Source organism: Rhineura floridana, chromosome 1 (genome assembly GCF_030035675.1).
Source record: "Rhineura floridana isolate rRhiFlo1 chromosome 1, rRhiFlo1.hap2, whole genome shotgun sequence".
Classification (NCBI taxonomy): domain Eukaryota; kingdom Metazoa; phylum Chordata; class Lepidosauria; order Squamata; family Rhineuridae; genus Rhineura; species Rhineura floridana.
In genome coordinates, this window is record NC_084480.1 from 137,097,000 (window position 1) to 137,112,737 (window position 15,738).

The window sequence follows — 15,738 nt, forward strand, 5'->3', positions numbered from 1 at the left end:
ATGGGAAGCCTTGTGCTTGATACACGCTTGTTTCCACTGACATCAGTTGCCCACTTGATGTACTTGAATCAGAAAAAACCCTTAAATTTTATTTAGAATTTATATAGCACTTTGGAGTGCTCAGAGTGTGGCACATACATTATCTCAGTCAGCCTTACTAGACGCCTGCAGCAAAATGTTGCAGTGTGTCATCTCCTCTTCAGGGTTCCAGACATGCCTTCCACAGGGGTATTTCATTCTCTCCTCCCTCCTTTCTGACTTTTCTTTTCCAATTGACACCAACACTCTGGGGTCAATTCTTATTGGGCTATTCTTTTTTATTTTTGCACCCTTGCCTTCTGTACCTTGCAGCATGCCAGTACCACCTCTCTGTTTCTCAGTGCCCCTTTTTTGGCGGCAATTCTGTCTGCACTCACCACCTGGACTTGATATTAGAAGGAGAGATACTGCTGCTAGGAGGCTGGGATTGAGAGAGAGGAGCTGGCTTTCGGCAAGCCAGTAGAGCCCTGGACTTCATGGTGCTCTCATCATCATGCAGAGCAATCCTATGTATGTTTACTCATAAGTAAGTTCCACTAGAGCTTCCTTTTAGATTAAATGTGCAGTGTTTGCAGCCGTAGTCACCACAGGTCAGTGTCTTTCTGGCTTGACTTTTGAGCTGTGTTTTATATATGGCAGTGTACATGATTTCATCTGAGCAACAAAAGCATCAAGTAAAATTTGACCTCAATAGACTTAAGAGTATTTAACTGGTTACAAGACTGTAACCTTTTTGTGCAGTCCTTGTGGGATAAATGGCATGGGAAGCTAAAGAACATGTCATGTCCACGGAGAGCAATCTGGTCTAGTTTGTTTCATAAAAGCCTGTATACACTCAGGATCCCAGTGATCAGACAACAGGAGAAGCAACTTGCTCCAGAGGACTATACCAGATCATCAGCAGAAGCAAAAATAGCAGCCAGACCGCCTGGCAATCTTCCCTATGCTGAGACCACACTGTCTTCCATATTATCGCTCCCTACTTCTGACCAGAAGATTCTCATAAAATTGTTTGACAGCACAGGAAGTCACACAGCAGTGCTGCCAGAACGGATCTTATTTAAGGTTTGAATGACTTCAGAGTCCATTAACTTTTTAAAGGGAGAAGCCAGATTTCGATAATGTCCAGCTTGTTGCTGGAACTAACGAAATGTGGATGCTAATGCGCCAGTGGAAGGAAAGGAGGGGCCGCACGAAAAACTCTGTCTGATACAGTAAGCTAAGTAAATCACTGTAACAAGACAGTGGAATAAATTTTTCAGAAGATCATCTGCCTCAGGGGCAGCAGCAAATCAGCTGAAAAACACATTGTGCAGCTTCAGTGCCACCATAAATTTCCCTTTTTCTAGCATCAGTTTTTGGCCTTGCTTTTCATTTGTTTCCCATCCCACCTCCCAGTTGTGAATGCATGAAACTCTTTCGCTTTTTATGGTTTCATGTTGTCAGAACTGGCATCTTGAAACCTTGAGGCACAGTTACAAGGCTCATATGCTGCAATTCCTATCTGTGCCAGTGTTGCCCCTACAGAAACTGGGGAATGTCGGTGTTGGAAGGAGTTGTAGCTTGGTTCCAGGACATCTTATGGGACCACACGAAACGTCCTTGAACCATGTTGTTGGTCCATCTAGCTCATTGGCAGAACATCTGCTTGGCCCGCAGAAGGGCCCAGGTGCAGTTCCTGGCATCTCCAGATAGGGCTGGGAGAGACCTGTGTTTGAAATCCTGGAGCGCTGCTACTGGCCAGTGTAGACAACGCTGAGCTAAATGGACAAGCGGTTTGTATCAGGCAGCTTCCTATGTTCCTAGCTCAATATTGCCTACACTGACTGGCAGCAGGTCTCTTGGGTTTCAGAGAGGGGTCTCTCTCAGCCCTACCTGAAGATGCCAGGGATTGGACCCGAGAACCTTCTTCATGCAAAGCTGATGCTCTGTGCTTGAGCTATGGTCCTTTTCAAGTGACGCTGGTGGTGTGAGAAGGAGCAGTGCTTTAGAAGTCTCCATGCTGCCATCATAATGTAATAAGGCTCACTAAGGCTACAATTCTATAAACACTTATCTGGCATTAAACCCTGTTGAAAACAATGGGACTTACTACTGATTATGCGTATATAGAATTGCACTGTAAGTCTCTGATAAAAAGCATGGCAGGTGGGGAAGAGGGAGAATGGCTCACAATATTAGTTGCAGTAAAAGGATTTCTGAGTAGCTGCAACTATACACTAGTGCATTTTCCTTGCAATGTGTTGACTTAAACAGAGACATTCTTTATTTTCCTGTTTTTAGTAGAATTATCCTTTGCAGCTTCACCTGGATCTTCCCTATTTTCTCTATAAGCTGGTTACAATTGCTCAGATAAATATCGTTGCCACTGGTTTGTCTGGTGGTGTGGTGGGAAACCACTCCCTATTTAAAAGGCATCGAAGAAGCAGGCAATTTTGAGTTTTTGACAGGGTGAGAGGAAGCTGTCAAGATTGGGGGGGCACTTTGAATCTGGATCAAAGCTTCCTTTTAAAGTGTGGGTTTAAAGATATTTATTATATAGTGTATTGTGGTAAAGTTAAATATACATTTGTAGTAAATGAAAATACCCAGAAAAGTCTAAGTTGCCCTGGTCACACAGAGTGTGGCCAAGAAATGGGTAGATCTATATGCAGATGCAGAGCTGTACAAAGCACAGGGGCTATATTTGTCTAGTTCTCAATAGTCACTTTGCTTCCCTGGCCTAGTTCTTCCTTCACACTGTTGGGCTGTCAATTCTGCTGTGGCCGTTGCCACCACTGGAAATGAGGAGAGGAGGGGTTTGCTTGCGGAGTTGGGGGATACTTGAAGGATCACATCACTCCACATGTATCCACTCGACCGCTTCGATCTGTGGATCTAGCATCTTTAGAAGTGCCACACAGTAATTTGCCCTACACTTGAAAGGAATCCATCCTTCAGCATGGCAGCACCTATACTTTGGAACTTCCTGATAATTTATATTAGGCAGGTGCCTTCGCTGTACTGTTTCTGGTGCCTGCTAAAAACATCTTTGTTTAAGCAAGCAGGCCTGCCCAGACATGTGAATCTGACGTGTAATTTTATTTTATAATATTTTAAAACTGCTGATTTTGAAAATGTTTAGGGTAACTGCTTTTTTAAAATCTGATTTTATTGTAATTTTAATGTATATTTTATGTAAACCACTGAAAGGTTTTGATGATTAAGCATTATGTAAATCTGGTTAAAGAAATAAAAATGTCCTGCCCGAACTGTTCCCTTGCTAGAAGGTGAAACTTCCCATAATTCCTGCATATTTCTTGGGAGAGAGTTGGCTGGGCCTCTGTTCATTCTCCCGTGTTCTGACCTAGAAAGGAGCTTTGGTTCCCTCTCAGCAGTGCGAGCATCAAGCTGTCCTCTCCTACCTCTCTTGCTCTGCTCTTTTGACGATAGCCCTGCAACAGTGGTACAAACATCTGTGCTGACAGGGTGTTTGGAGGCCATGACCTTTGCCCTATGCTAGCTACTTGGTGCTACTGCTGCCGCAGTAGATTGGGGGAAGACTCTTACTATGCCAGGCACTGTGATTGCCTGGTATGGCAAGGACCTTCTCTGTCCCTGCTTGCTCTGTACCTGTCATGCTGGTGGGATGGATTCATTTACTAGGGTCCCGTCTGCACCATACGTTTAAAGCACGATCAGACCACTTTAAACAGTCATAGCTTCCTCCAAAGAATCCTGGGAACTGCTGTTTGTTAAGGGGGCTGAGAGTTATTAGGAGATCCCTATTCCCCTCGCAGAGCTACAGTTCTCAGAGTGGTTTAGTGGTCAATCCCTCTTCCTAGGGGACTCTGGGAATTGTAGCTCTGTGAGAGGAATAAAGGTCTCCTAACAACTTTCAGCACCCTTCACAAACTACAGTTTCCAGGATTCTTTGGGGGAAGCCATGATATACAGAGCAGTTTTTCAATCCAGGCCCAACTAATCATGTCCCTCTGCCTTGTTTGTGCTGGGAGTAAAAGTAATCATATTTGGTAATAAGCCCTACTGAATTAATTTGGATTTACTTCTAAATATATTATAGGATCAGGCTGTCAACTGATTAATATTTGGATGGGTAGTTATGTGCTTTTAAAAAACTTATAGTAAATTTAAATAAATACGTATATTACTTTATTATAGAGGCTATTTTGAGTGATTCAAAGTTAAAAAGCAAAAGCTCTACTTCAGTGTGTCCAGTCCATATTAAGCTCTCTTAAATCCTGTTTATTTCAGTGGTGAATGTTTAAGTGTGCACTTCAGGCATCTGAGTGATTAATGGGGTTTAAAAGTGCTTAACTTCAGCAGGATTGTGTCACTTGCTGGAAGGAAAGTGCAACTTCAGGCTTTTCTTTTTCATTCTCTGTAGTTACATACAGGATAACCTCAAAGCACACACACCCTGTGTGCTATTAACTCACAGCCCCATGGATTTCTAAAATTTGCTCATAATTACTAGAATTGTATTCTTGTTGATGAACTTAAAATCCTATGCTTGTTTAGTTAGAAGTAAACCCTGCTAAGCTAAGTGATATTTACTCAGAATCCTAGGTAAGGATGTATTAGTGCAATAGCAAAATCTATCCAATAGAGGCTTCTATTTTTCTGCCTCATTCTCTGGACATATTAGAATTTTGGTGGGTGCAGGGTGTGACTGTACCATATTGTTGCAATATGGTGGAGGGCAATGTATGTATATCTCCACTACACTGCAACTTTCTAGGTTACCTGCACTTCCTGAGTTACCTCATAATATCTTCCTGGGCTTTATTTGAAGCATGGATACTGCAGAGTACAGACCACTGGTAAGATGATTTGTAGGATGAAAGAAAGGACATTTACATACACCCTTGGCACCAGGCTTGTAGCCATCCTGAAAGTTTGGTGGGGGGGACGAAGAAAAGTAGGGAGCGGGAAAAAATCTGTAATAAATCTAATTATTTTCTTTGTTAAAACTTTACGGTAGGGGACAAAATTTTTAGGGGGCAGTCCCCCCCAACCCCCTGGCTACAGGCCTGCTTGGCACCCTATCTCAAAAGTAAGGTAAGTTCAAAACTCTACATCCCATATATGGCAGTTTCACAAACACTTTCTCTTTGATATTTTTCAAAGCAAATCTCATTAATTGATGGAGAAAACATGGAAAAATACAGGAGAATTCTTTGGCACAGCACTAGTACATATACAGCCTTGGGCTGCAATCCTGAATTCACAAGTCTTACTGAACTAAGGCTGCGTATATGCAGACACCATACATTTAAAGCACATGACTTCTCTCAAGAAATCCTAGAAACTGTAGTTAAGGGTACTTGGAATTGTAGCTCTGTGATGGGTAAACTTTCCCAGGATTCTTTGGGGGAAGTCATGTTATTTAAATGTATGGTGAGTCCTCATGTATAAGACTGAACTTCACATCTTTCATTGCTTCATCCTCCAATTAAACACGAAAAATTGCAACCCTGTTTGAAGCAAGCACACAGGAATTAAAAGGGACCAAACAGGACCTCATTCATGCATTCTCTTTTCAGTTGCTAGATTTTATTCATAGTAGCATCCCCTAAATATATACACAGAGAGAGAGCCTGAAAGACACATCTGAAGCTTCACTGAGTCATAAAATTGGGTAGTGTCATGCAGTGAATTATACCACTACCTCTCAAGCATCTATTAAGAAATGCATAGCTACCAAATGTAGTACAGTATGAGCAGCTGCATTAATTATTTCACAGGTTTCTGTACCTCTCCAGGTGTATAAGAATTTCTCATTTTCAAGTGAAAATGAAGCCTAGGAACGTGTGGCTACATTCTGGTCATGTTTATCCCTTGTTTAATCTGCCTCTCCCATTCCTTCTGTTGTCTCCCACTGCTATGCCATTCTTTATTATTATTTTTTATTTTTTTTGTTTTTATGTATTATTGTAATATGCCTTGTAAGAGGGTATTTTCCCCCCTCTCCAAGATGGGATATTAATCTCTTAGAAGAACCCTACCCTTCTTCTGATGATATTTACATGTTAAGCTCAGTGAGGAAAGGGTCCTGCGTCCTTTGCTTACATTACCCTGTAAAGCACATGTACATTGATAGCTCTGGCTATAAATAACAACTAGTACAGTGGCAAAATGTGTGGAGATGACATCTGGCTCCTGTCAAGTTGGAGTAAGGTGAATATGTGACCAGAAACAAGGAAAATCAAGAGGCGAATTTTCTTAGTGCTCAGATACTGGAGCATGAGGCCTTTATAGGGTATTGTCATGGGACCCTCTGTGCCTGGACTCAGTGGTGGGCTGGATGAGGGCCAGTAAACTGAGTCTGAATCCTAGCAAGGTGGAGGTGCTGTGGGTTGGCGGTTCTCGAGTTTGGATAATTGGTCAGTTCCTGCTTTGGATGGGATCATACTTTCTCTGAAAGACTAGGTCTGTAGTCTGGGGGTGCTCCTGGATCCATCTTTGTTGCTAGAGGCCCAGGTGACCTCAGTGGCTAGGAGTGCCTTTTACCAGCTTTGGTTGGTTAGACAGCTGCTGCTGTTTCTGGACCGGGATAGCCTGAGCACTGTTGTCCATGCACTGGTAACCTCCAGGCTGCATTACTGTCATGCGCTGTAGGTGGGGCTGCCCTTGAGGTTGGTCCGGAAACTGCAGCTGGTGCAGTGCAGCTGCTCACTGGGGCAGGGTATTGCCAACATGTCACCCTGCTGCTGAAAGAACTGCACTGGCTGCCCATTAGCTACTGGGCCAAATTCGAGGTTCTGTTTTTGGTATACAAAGCCTTATTATTATTATTATTATTATTATTATACATCTTGGGACCAGGATACCTGAAAGATCATCTTACCCCTTATATACCCAGTTGATCAATGCGCTCTGCAAATGAGGGCCTTCTGCAGAAATCATCTTATCAGGTGGTCCATTCCACACAACTCAGGTAGTGGACCTTTAGTGGTGTGACACCTACCCTTTGGAACTCCCTCCCCTTAAATATTAGACAGTTGCCATCTCTGTTATCTTTTCAGTGCTTACTGAAGACCTTCTTCTTTCAACAAGCCTTTTAAGTAGAGACCTTATTCAATCTGCCTCTGTGTTGGAATTATTTTTTTAAAATGTTTTTAAAGATGCTTTGTTTTAAAATGTTTTTAAAGATGCTTTGTTTTAAAATGTTTTTAGAGATGCTTTGTTTTAATATGTTTTAGAATGTTTTTAGTATTTTTGTTTGCCGCCCTGAGCCCCTTCTAGGAGGAAAGGTGGGATATAAATTTAATAAATGAATAAAAATAAATAATAAATTCCCTACGTGCTTTCCTATATTAATAAATCTCTCAACAGAATCACATGAGCTGATCCTGGGAGCCAATGCTGGTGATGCTATATTTCTTTAACAGTATAAAAATTAGCCAGAGTTGGAGAAACCCTTGCAACTAGGGGAGCTTTGTAGCACAAAATGTAGGATTACTTCTGGTTAGTCACATCTTTAAATTGCTAGGCCCCACCTGCAGTATACATTTAAAGCAGTATCATAGAATCATAGAAAACTGCAGTTTTTTAAAGATGCTATGAGATGTTAGGAAACCCCTATTCCTCCCACAGAGCTACAGTTCTAACTGATTTAACCGTTAATCCCTCTTCACAGGGAACTCTGGGAATTGTAGCTCTGTGAGGGGAATAGGGGTCTCCTAACAACTCTCAGCACCCTTGACAAACCACAGTTCTTTGGGGAAAGCTGTGACTGTTTAAAGTGGTATAAGCCTTCGTAGCAACTGGTTTTATAGGACTTTCACCAATGAAGTCTATTGTTTTGATCAGGCCTGATCTCTTTTTTTTTTTTTTACAATAATTTTTATTCAAATTTTCATAAAACAAACAAAACAAAATCATAAAACATTCAAAGACAAAAAACAAAACAAAACAAAAATGATTAAACAAAAAAATAAAATGTTGACTTCCCATTTGTCGCAGATCAAATCAGTTATAAGTCTACAATATATAACAATCCTGTCTCTTAAATTATATTATAAAATCACTTTCCTCCAGTAGTTATCTTAATTAATCATCAAATCTCATAAACATTACTTTATTCTTTCCACAAAAAGTCAAAGAGAGGTTTCAATTCTTTAAGAAATATATCTATCAATTTTTCTCCAAATAAACATGTCGATTAATCCATCTCGTTAATAATAATAATAATCTTATTGTCATAACCATAGTCCAAATAAACATATCGATTAATCCATCTCATCAAAATCTGTTAGGTCCAATAATTTCAATAGCCATTATTCCATTATCCATATTAATTCCATCTTCCATCTTCAATAGTCCTGTTAAGTCCAGTAATTTCAGTGTCCAATCTTCCATTATCAGTATTCCATAATAATCTTGCTGTCATAGCCATAGTCATATAATAAGAGTCTGATGGGAATTTCCTCTATCCCAAATATTTTCTTGCCATCGATTCTGAATAAGTTGCTGAAATATTGTTGTAAAGTCATATCTCTGTTCTTCTTTTTTACAAAATGCACTGGCTCATCTCTTGAGAGTTTTTCCATTGTCACATGGCTGCAGTTAATTCCATAGATTTTCTCTATATCAAGCTCCATCACGTCATTCCAGTCCAGAAGATTATCCAAGCCATTGATAACTTTATCTCTAATATCTTCATTAATTTCTTCAGAGATAACGTTAAATTCCAAACAGTAGATTTTATTTCTAATATCCATAAACTCCAGATCTTTTTCCAATTCCACTTTTGTTCCAATCTCCAGGGCTTGTATCTTCCCTTTATTTTTTCTTTTCTCATCTCTGATCTCATTCTCCTCTCTCACAGGATCCCCTATTTCTTTAAGCTCCTGCGTCATTTTGCTCAGTTCAATTTTCAGCTCCTTACTGCCCTGTCGCAGGGTTTGTTTCGTTATCTCAATCTCATCCATTATTTTCTGAAACATAATTACTTCCAAATTCTCAGCCACTTTCTTGATTGCCATTTTTCAAACCACGAAAACAAAACAAAACAAAAATAAAGAAGAACCACTTCTTATTTCAGCAACAATTGGGTTAATATTCCAGGCTTGATGACATCACAGTATAAACAGAGCAGCCTGCCTTATCTCTCTATGTTCAAGAATACAAAACAAATTTAGTTCCCAGCATCAAAACAGTTAGTGGCGTCGTGAAGGAGCAGATTCATCAAAATAAAATAGACCAAAAAGAGAATAGTCCCAGACAATATAATGTTCCAAAGTTCATATTTTTTATTTTTTTCTCCTCGGAATAGAAATCCCTCTTCTGTTTATATCTTTAGAATGCACTTCCAGGACAGCTTTTTGCAATAGAAACAGAGATAAGCTGTTAATTTCGTGAATAACAGAGAAGAGTTATAGCTCACCCAGAAGTTCTTTAAAGCTGATTCATTTGACAAATCTCTTTTTGCTGCAACAATTTAAACCAAGTAAAAAAAAGAATAGAAAGAAGGGTGCTTGCCTGTTAGTCCGTTTTCTCTTTGAAGAAAAGATAAACGTATCGCATTAATCAGATAGAGCTTGTTTGGAAGTCCATCCGGCATTGCTGGCTGGACCTTTTCTCATAAATTAATGAAATCCAGTCCTCCCAACAAAAACAGGCTTTTGAGGTTGATCTCTACGTTTCTCCCTGCCCGGGAGAAATTTCATCAGTCAAAAAAAAAATGTTCTGACTGATTTATATCTGAATAAGCTTCTTCTGAGGCGGGAGCCCGTCTCAAAAGCAGGCACAAGCGAAGTCACCCTTCCCGGAAGTCCCCGATCAGGCCTGATCTCTTGACTATCTAGATAATTCACTACTCATACCCATGATTTTTAAAAATTATTTATAATGCTTTTATGAAGCAAGCAAAAAGGGAGGAGTGGTTTGCTGCTCAGCATTAAAGATGTTGGTGGGACTTAGACTTATAAATGAGCTTCAGAGAGACTGTAAAGCTGGCACCGGTGAGCTTTAGAAGTCCCCCAAACCAGACCAGGTTTTTGCCCTGCATTGGAGGGCTGCTCCCAGGAAAACTGCTGCTGGGTGGTAAAAACCCACCCCTGCGGAAACTCCTTGGGCAAGGGGGGGTCTCCACTGGGAGCGAGTGAGTGATTTATTTATGGCTTCCAGCAGCACTTTTACTGAGACCAAGATTTGCAGTGTAGGTCCCTAGGCAAAACAATGGAGACATTTCTCTGTTGCTTGTCCTGGAGGGCTACCTTGAAACTCTGCCCTCAGGAAAACTGGAGCCGGAGATCAAATGCCCATCCCGATGGGGGGACTCTTGGCAAGAGAGTCCCCCGTGGGGGTGAGCTCCCCCCCCAGTAGCAATCTTACGGGGGCAGCCCTTCAGAGCAGCTGATTATGCAAAATAATAGAGAAACATCTTCATTGCTTCAAAGGATTATCCCCAGGAATAGTTTGAATTGGTTCAGAAATTAACAAAACTATAGGGGAATAGTTTTGGTAATTTTGAGACCATCTGACATAATCCAAGAGTGGGGATCTCTATTCAGCTTTCCAGCAAGTAGTCCCATTATTTCTGAAGGAGAAAGCTGCTCTGTTAAAACTTGATACTGCCTATTTAACATGTGGCGGGCAGCTTCTTCCCAGAGATGCTTTGGGTGGAGAGCAATGCTGTGCACCTTCCTAGATGATCTGGTATGCTTTGAGTATGTGTACATACAAGAAATAGTTTAAGAAGCTTGTAGGTCAATCTTAAGCATGTTTACTGAGAAGTAACCCTTTTCACCTCCCAAGAAAGCGTGAATAGGATTGCTGCAATAGTTGTATAAAAATGTATGTATGTTTGCCATTGAGATAAATACCCCCAAACCAGTATGTGTGTTAGAGAGGACAGAGCAATATCTTGCTTTGCAGGGTGTTCAAGGCCAGTGTGCTTTTTTATTTTTTAAAATCCTACTGGTATTGCTTTGTGATGAGCATTGCCAGTGGAATGTGTCATGGTGAGCTGAAGATGTTTCTCTTCTTTTTGTTTGCAGGGAGAAGCATTTGTTTGGGTTAACGGTGCGTCGGCTCATTCCCAGAGTGTTGCCAAGGCCAAATATGAGTTTTTATTTGGTGGATCAGAAAATGAAAATATCTCAGAATCTGGTAAGCCTTGTTCACTGCCCACAAGTGCTGACTCTTGGGTGCAGGATTATGCACTCCTTCAATAGTGGATAAGAATTCTGGCTAAGTAGGGTGTGCGGGTGCTGAAGTATCCTTTACCTGAAATTAAGGGACAGGAAAGGGAGCTCCTGGTGTCTCAACTGTGGTTACGATTACCTCTCTTCATCTGCATCATCCCAGAAACCAGGGATGAAAATCAGTCGCCCTCCAGATTGTTGTTAGACTCCAGCTCCATCAGCCAATGGTCAGGGATGATGGGAATTGTAGTCCAACAACATCTAGAGGGCCACCTGTCTTATAAATCTTCTTAGCAATTCGCAGGATGCTTTTTAGTAGGATGTGGATTACTGGATGAGCAGTGAGTGCATCTGCTGGGAAGCAAGCGTCTGATTATTCCATACCCAGAAATCAAATTGAGTGGGCATTGTGGTGAACCCCAGTCTGGATGTATGATACACAGTGGAACAACCAGCTCTTGTCCAGTAATTGGTATCCTGCCTTGCTGTGAGGATCGTGTGACCTTACCCTAGCTTTTGGAGGGAGCTTTAATGAGGGTGGGTGCAGGAAAAATCAGACCACAATCAATGCGTTATTATTATTATTATTATTATTATTATTATTATTATTATTATTATTATTATTATTAATACCCCGCCTTTCGGCCAAAGGCCATCAAGGCGGCTTGCAAGAAAAATAAACACAGGTATAAAAATACAATAATATACAATATAAACAATACAATATACAAAAATTAAATTAAATAGAAACAACATTATCATTATCGGCACCGCCAAGGAAGAGGAGGTGGTGTTAGCAGGGTAATAGCAGAGGTTGCTTTACTCACTGAGATTCTACTGGTATTTGCTGTGTAATGATGTACAATGTGAAGGGGAACTAAGCAAGTGCAAACCGCTGCAGCAAAAAAGGTTCATAGATCCCAAAGCCCAGGGAACCGATCCCACCTTCTCTGCTTTCTCTTAGGTCTTCTTTGTTGCTGTAGCTAAGTAACAGTGATCACCGTCCTAGATGAATTACGACTGATAACAGTGCAACATACAAGTCCTTTTACTAAAGACGCTACCCTTTCAATAAACAGAAAGAAAGGGTGGAAGATATAAATGAACTGCAAGAGGCAAAATGGCTGGTTCCAGATTATACAACAGATCAGGAAGGAAGTAGGAGAGGTTCTGCTACTGGGCTGGGCTGTTTTTTAACTGGGGAGGGAAGTAAATATAGAACTACCGACCTCTTCAAATCAACGGACCCATCAGTTTTCATAGTTGGGACTGCATGTAAATAATACTTGAAAATATGTGCGATGCTGGCCTTTCATATGCAGTGTGTAGTATCTAGTGATCACTGTCTTGAGGGTTTCTCCCTTCTCTTTTATGATTGAGATCTTGCTGGTGAAAACCCTTTTTTGGAAACAAAATAATGATTAAAAAGATCCAGTCTCCAAAAGGGTTGCCAGTTAGTGAAATTATGAAAACAAAAGAGTTTGGGTTATTAAGTTTTTGATTTGTTCAAAAACATCTTTCTAAAACAGTCAGAATTTGTTACATCTTCTGGTCAAACTCTAGTGTTAGGAAAAGAAACACGCAAGAGTGTGTTTGAGGGGCTGCCTCGCCTGTTATCCAGAGTGCAGACAACTCTTTTGTACCCTAGCTGTTTCCTCTCAGGATGTGTCAAAACTTAACATGACAGAAACCATAGCTTACAGGTACATCAGTGTTTCTCACAGCAAATGTGTAAAGAATGTACAATGTGCCCATGTCTTTAAAGTCTCTCTGTGTGTATTGGGAAGCCGTGGCCCAAGGGCTGGATCTTGGTGGCAGATAGGGTTGCCAGGTTTAAGGCCTGAGACTGATCCTGCATCTTTAGGAGAAGAGAAAGTAAGCCAAGTGCAGGTGTTCTTGCAACACTGTAATGGGAAAAACCACAAGGTGAAATTCTCCCTTCCCCCTGCACAACTTTTAAAAGTACAGAAGACTTCTTGGTTGCCAGGCCCAGCCTCCAAGAGGTCTTCTGTATCTTTAAACGTTGTGGAGGGGGGAGGGAGAATTCCACCTTGTGGTTATTCCCATTACAGTGTTGCAAGAACACCTGCACTTGGCTGACTTTCTCTTCTCCTAAAGATACAGGATCAGTCTCAGGCCCTGAACCTGGCAACCCTAGTGGCAGAGCATCTGCTTTGCATGCAGAAGATCCGAGGTTCAGTCCTTATCATCTCAAGGTAGGGCTCGGAAAGACCTCTGCCTGAAACCCTGGAAGAGCCCCTGTCAGTCAGTATAGACCCAGGACGGGGAACCTGTCATTCTCCAAATGTTATTGGACTCTAATTCTCATCAGTCTTAGCCAGCACAGCCAACGGCCAGGGAAGATGAGAGCGGTAGTCGAATAAGATCAGGAAGGCCACAGGTTTCCCATCCCAGAGGTAGACCATAGTGAGCTCAATGGACCCAACTTCTGACTTGCTATAAGGCAGCTTCCTGTGTAAGCATTCCTAGTGTGTGTCTGTGGAGGTATTTAAAGGGGCAGGCATGCCCAGACTTTGTATATATGTTGCTGCAGACACCGGTTTCATAGCACTTGTGGCTGCTCCACAAAGCATGGAGTGCCTTTGGTTTGTCTTCTCAAGCTGTTGGTGGAGCTAAACAGGGAGCGGCACTTAAGGGTCAGACTTATCAGGCCATGGCCTGTCTCTGTGATGGGCTGTGGCTGTTTGGGTGCAGGAGATGAGGAGCAGAACGCCAGCAGACATAGTCACAGACACGAGTGAAGATCAGCCCCTGGATTGGGAAGACGAGAATAAGAGGGCGGAAGCAGGTGCACAGTCGATGCCAGGCAGAAGGTCGAGTTCCAAGGTGGCAATTTGGAGGAGCCTGATAGAAGATCAAAGGCAGGCATGGTTTTAATTTACTTGTTTATTACACAGACTCATATGCTGCTCAACACAATGTTAACGTCTACAACAAAGAAAAAGAACAAAATAAAATTCAGAATAAAATTAATTGCATTAATCAATGATACACATACAGCTAGATGTAACACTTCAGGGGAATCCTGTGAGAACAAGAAAGTTTTAAGCAAACACCAGCCACTGTTGATGCTTGCCTAATTGCAGTAGGAAAGGGAGTAAGGCAGGTGCTACAGCACTGAACGCCCTGCTCCTGATGGCCTTGGAGTGGGCATCAGGAGTGTGTGGCACCACTCAGTGTGCTTTGTGTAGTGACAAGGCAAGAACATATGGGATAAGGCTGTCCCTGAGGCAGGCTTTTCCCAAGATGTTTAGGGCTCTGTATACTAACAACAGACCGTAAATGTGGCCCAGTAGCATATTGACAGCTAGTGCAGTTCCTTTATCCAAGGTGATATATGCTCTCAGTAGGTCACTCTGTTCAGCAGTGTAGCTGCTGCAGTCTGCTCTGGGTGCTGCTTCTGGACCAGCCCCACATAAGGCACATTGCAGTAATCCACGGTAGTTGTCAGGAAAAGGAAGGAAGAGAATAGGCGGAGTTTTCATGCTGAAGACAAATTGCTCAGACTGATAAGCTGGATTGACTGCTTTATTCAAGCTCATGGGTCAGCTGACTCTTCAGGTGGAAACCGCAGCCTAGTCTGTCTGGCCTCCTGCTGGCACCTTGCATTCCTGGATTTCAGGTTTCTATGTTTCTTTTCTTCTCCTGCACTTCATAACGCTTAGCCGAATGCATGAAATGCTGTCATTTTACTGAGTATTTCCCTGCCCCTGCCTCAAAACATTTGCTGTTGGCATGGAAGGCAGAGCACCGGAACGTGACATCGTATTGCAAATAATGTATGGCTAAACATTACAGAGAAGCTTGGGAATGGTGAAATACAAATGGAACAGTGGCAATACTGTATCACTGTTACCATCTTTTTAGACTTTGAGGTTTGGGATGGATTTTTTTAAAGAGAAGTGATATAAGATAGAGTCCCCTTGTGCATGAGCTTATTTCTCTTGGGCTACTTTGTTGTGGTCTCAAAGGTTTGTGAAGTCCTACAAAATCTTGTGCATGGAGATAATAGTGGGAGTGAGGGTTATACACATTATGGCAAGCAGTGACTTTCATACTTTTTTAGAGCGAGTTCAAGGGCTGTCATTTGTTTCCAAACCTTGGAGCTGAGCATGTGAGCAAAAAGATGGCTGATGCACATCCACATCTGTCGTGAGAAGAGCAGGAGGCTCGGATCTGGAATGCAAGCAATGTGAGGGCTGCTGCTGCTGCCTCACTCCGGGTGCTTTCATGCAGCAGTTTATTGTGGATTTGGTGCTGCTTATGCACGCAAGTTTTCTGCAGTGTCCATAAGATAGTGTCCTCATGGAAATGTCATCCCATATTTGTTGTTTTTCGGTCTTGCATATGGACTATCACCCACACCAGTCTTTGTGCAAGGGTGGGAAGACTCACATCACGAGTTTCCATCTGAAGGCGCACATTTTGGACTATACAGATGAGAAGCCTTATTGTAATTGAATTAGTTTTTATGTTATTGTTTAGCTTTCTTGCTTAGTGTTTGGTGTTTTTGATGTTTTATATG

General features: G+C 41.8%; 2 protein-coding genes across 11 annotated transcripts in view; one reads left to right on the forward strand and one right to left on the reverse strand.

Annotated features, from left to right (window-relative positions):
• Nucleotides 1–15,738, reverse strand: part of LOC133387807 (tripartite motif-containing protein 2-like) — a 54,404-nt gene that overhangs the window by 24,114 nt on the left and 14,552 nt on the right. Inside the window, exon 3 of one of the 5 annotated variants that reach the window (XR_009763580.1) lies at nucleotides 13,318–14,057. The exons of the other annotated variants lie outside the window; for them this stretch is intronic. The gene's annotated coding sequence lies outside the window, so the exon portion shown is untranslated. Of the gene's footprint in view, nucleotides 1–13,317; nucleotides 14,058–15,738 lie in introns of those variants that run through there. 5 annotated transcript variants of the gene reach the window in all.
• Nucleotides 1–15,738, forward strand: part of PSD3 (pleckstrin and Sec7 domain containing 3) — a 188,773-nt gene that overhangs the window by 2,759 nt on the left and 170,276 nt on the right. For 4 of the 6 annotated variants that reach the window (XM_061633327.1, XM_061633317.1, XM_061633281.1 and 1 more), the window contains exon 2: nucleotides 11,046–11,157. In XM_061633327.1, the coding sequence (XP_061489311.1) occupies nucleotides 11,046–11,157 (112 nt within the window). Of the gene's footprint in view, nucleotides 1–11,045; nucleotides 11,158–15,738 lie in introns of those variants that run through there. The other 2 variants (XM_061633337.1, XM_061633301.1) reach the window with 2 other exon arrangements.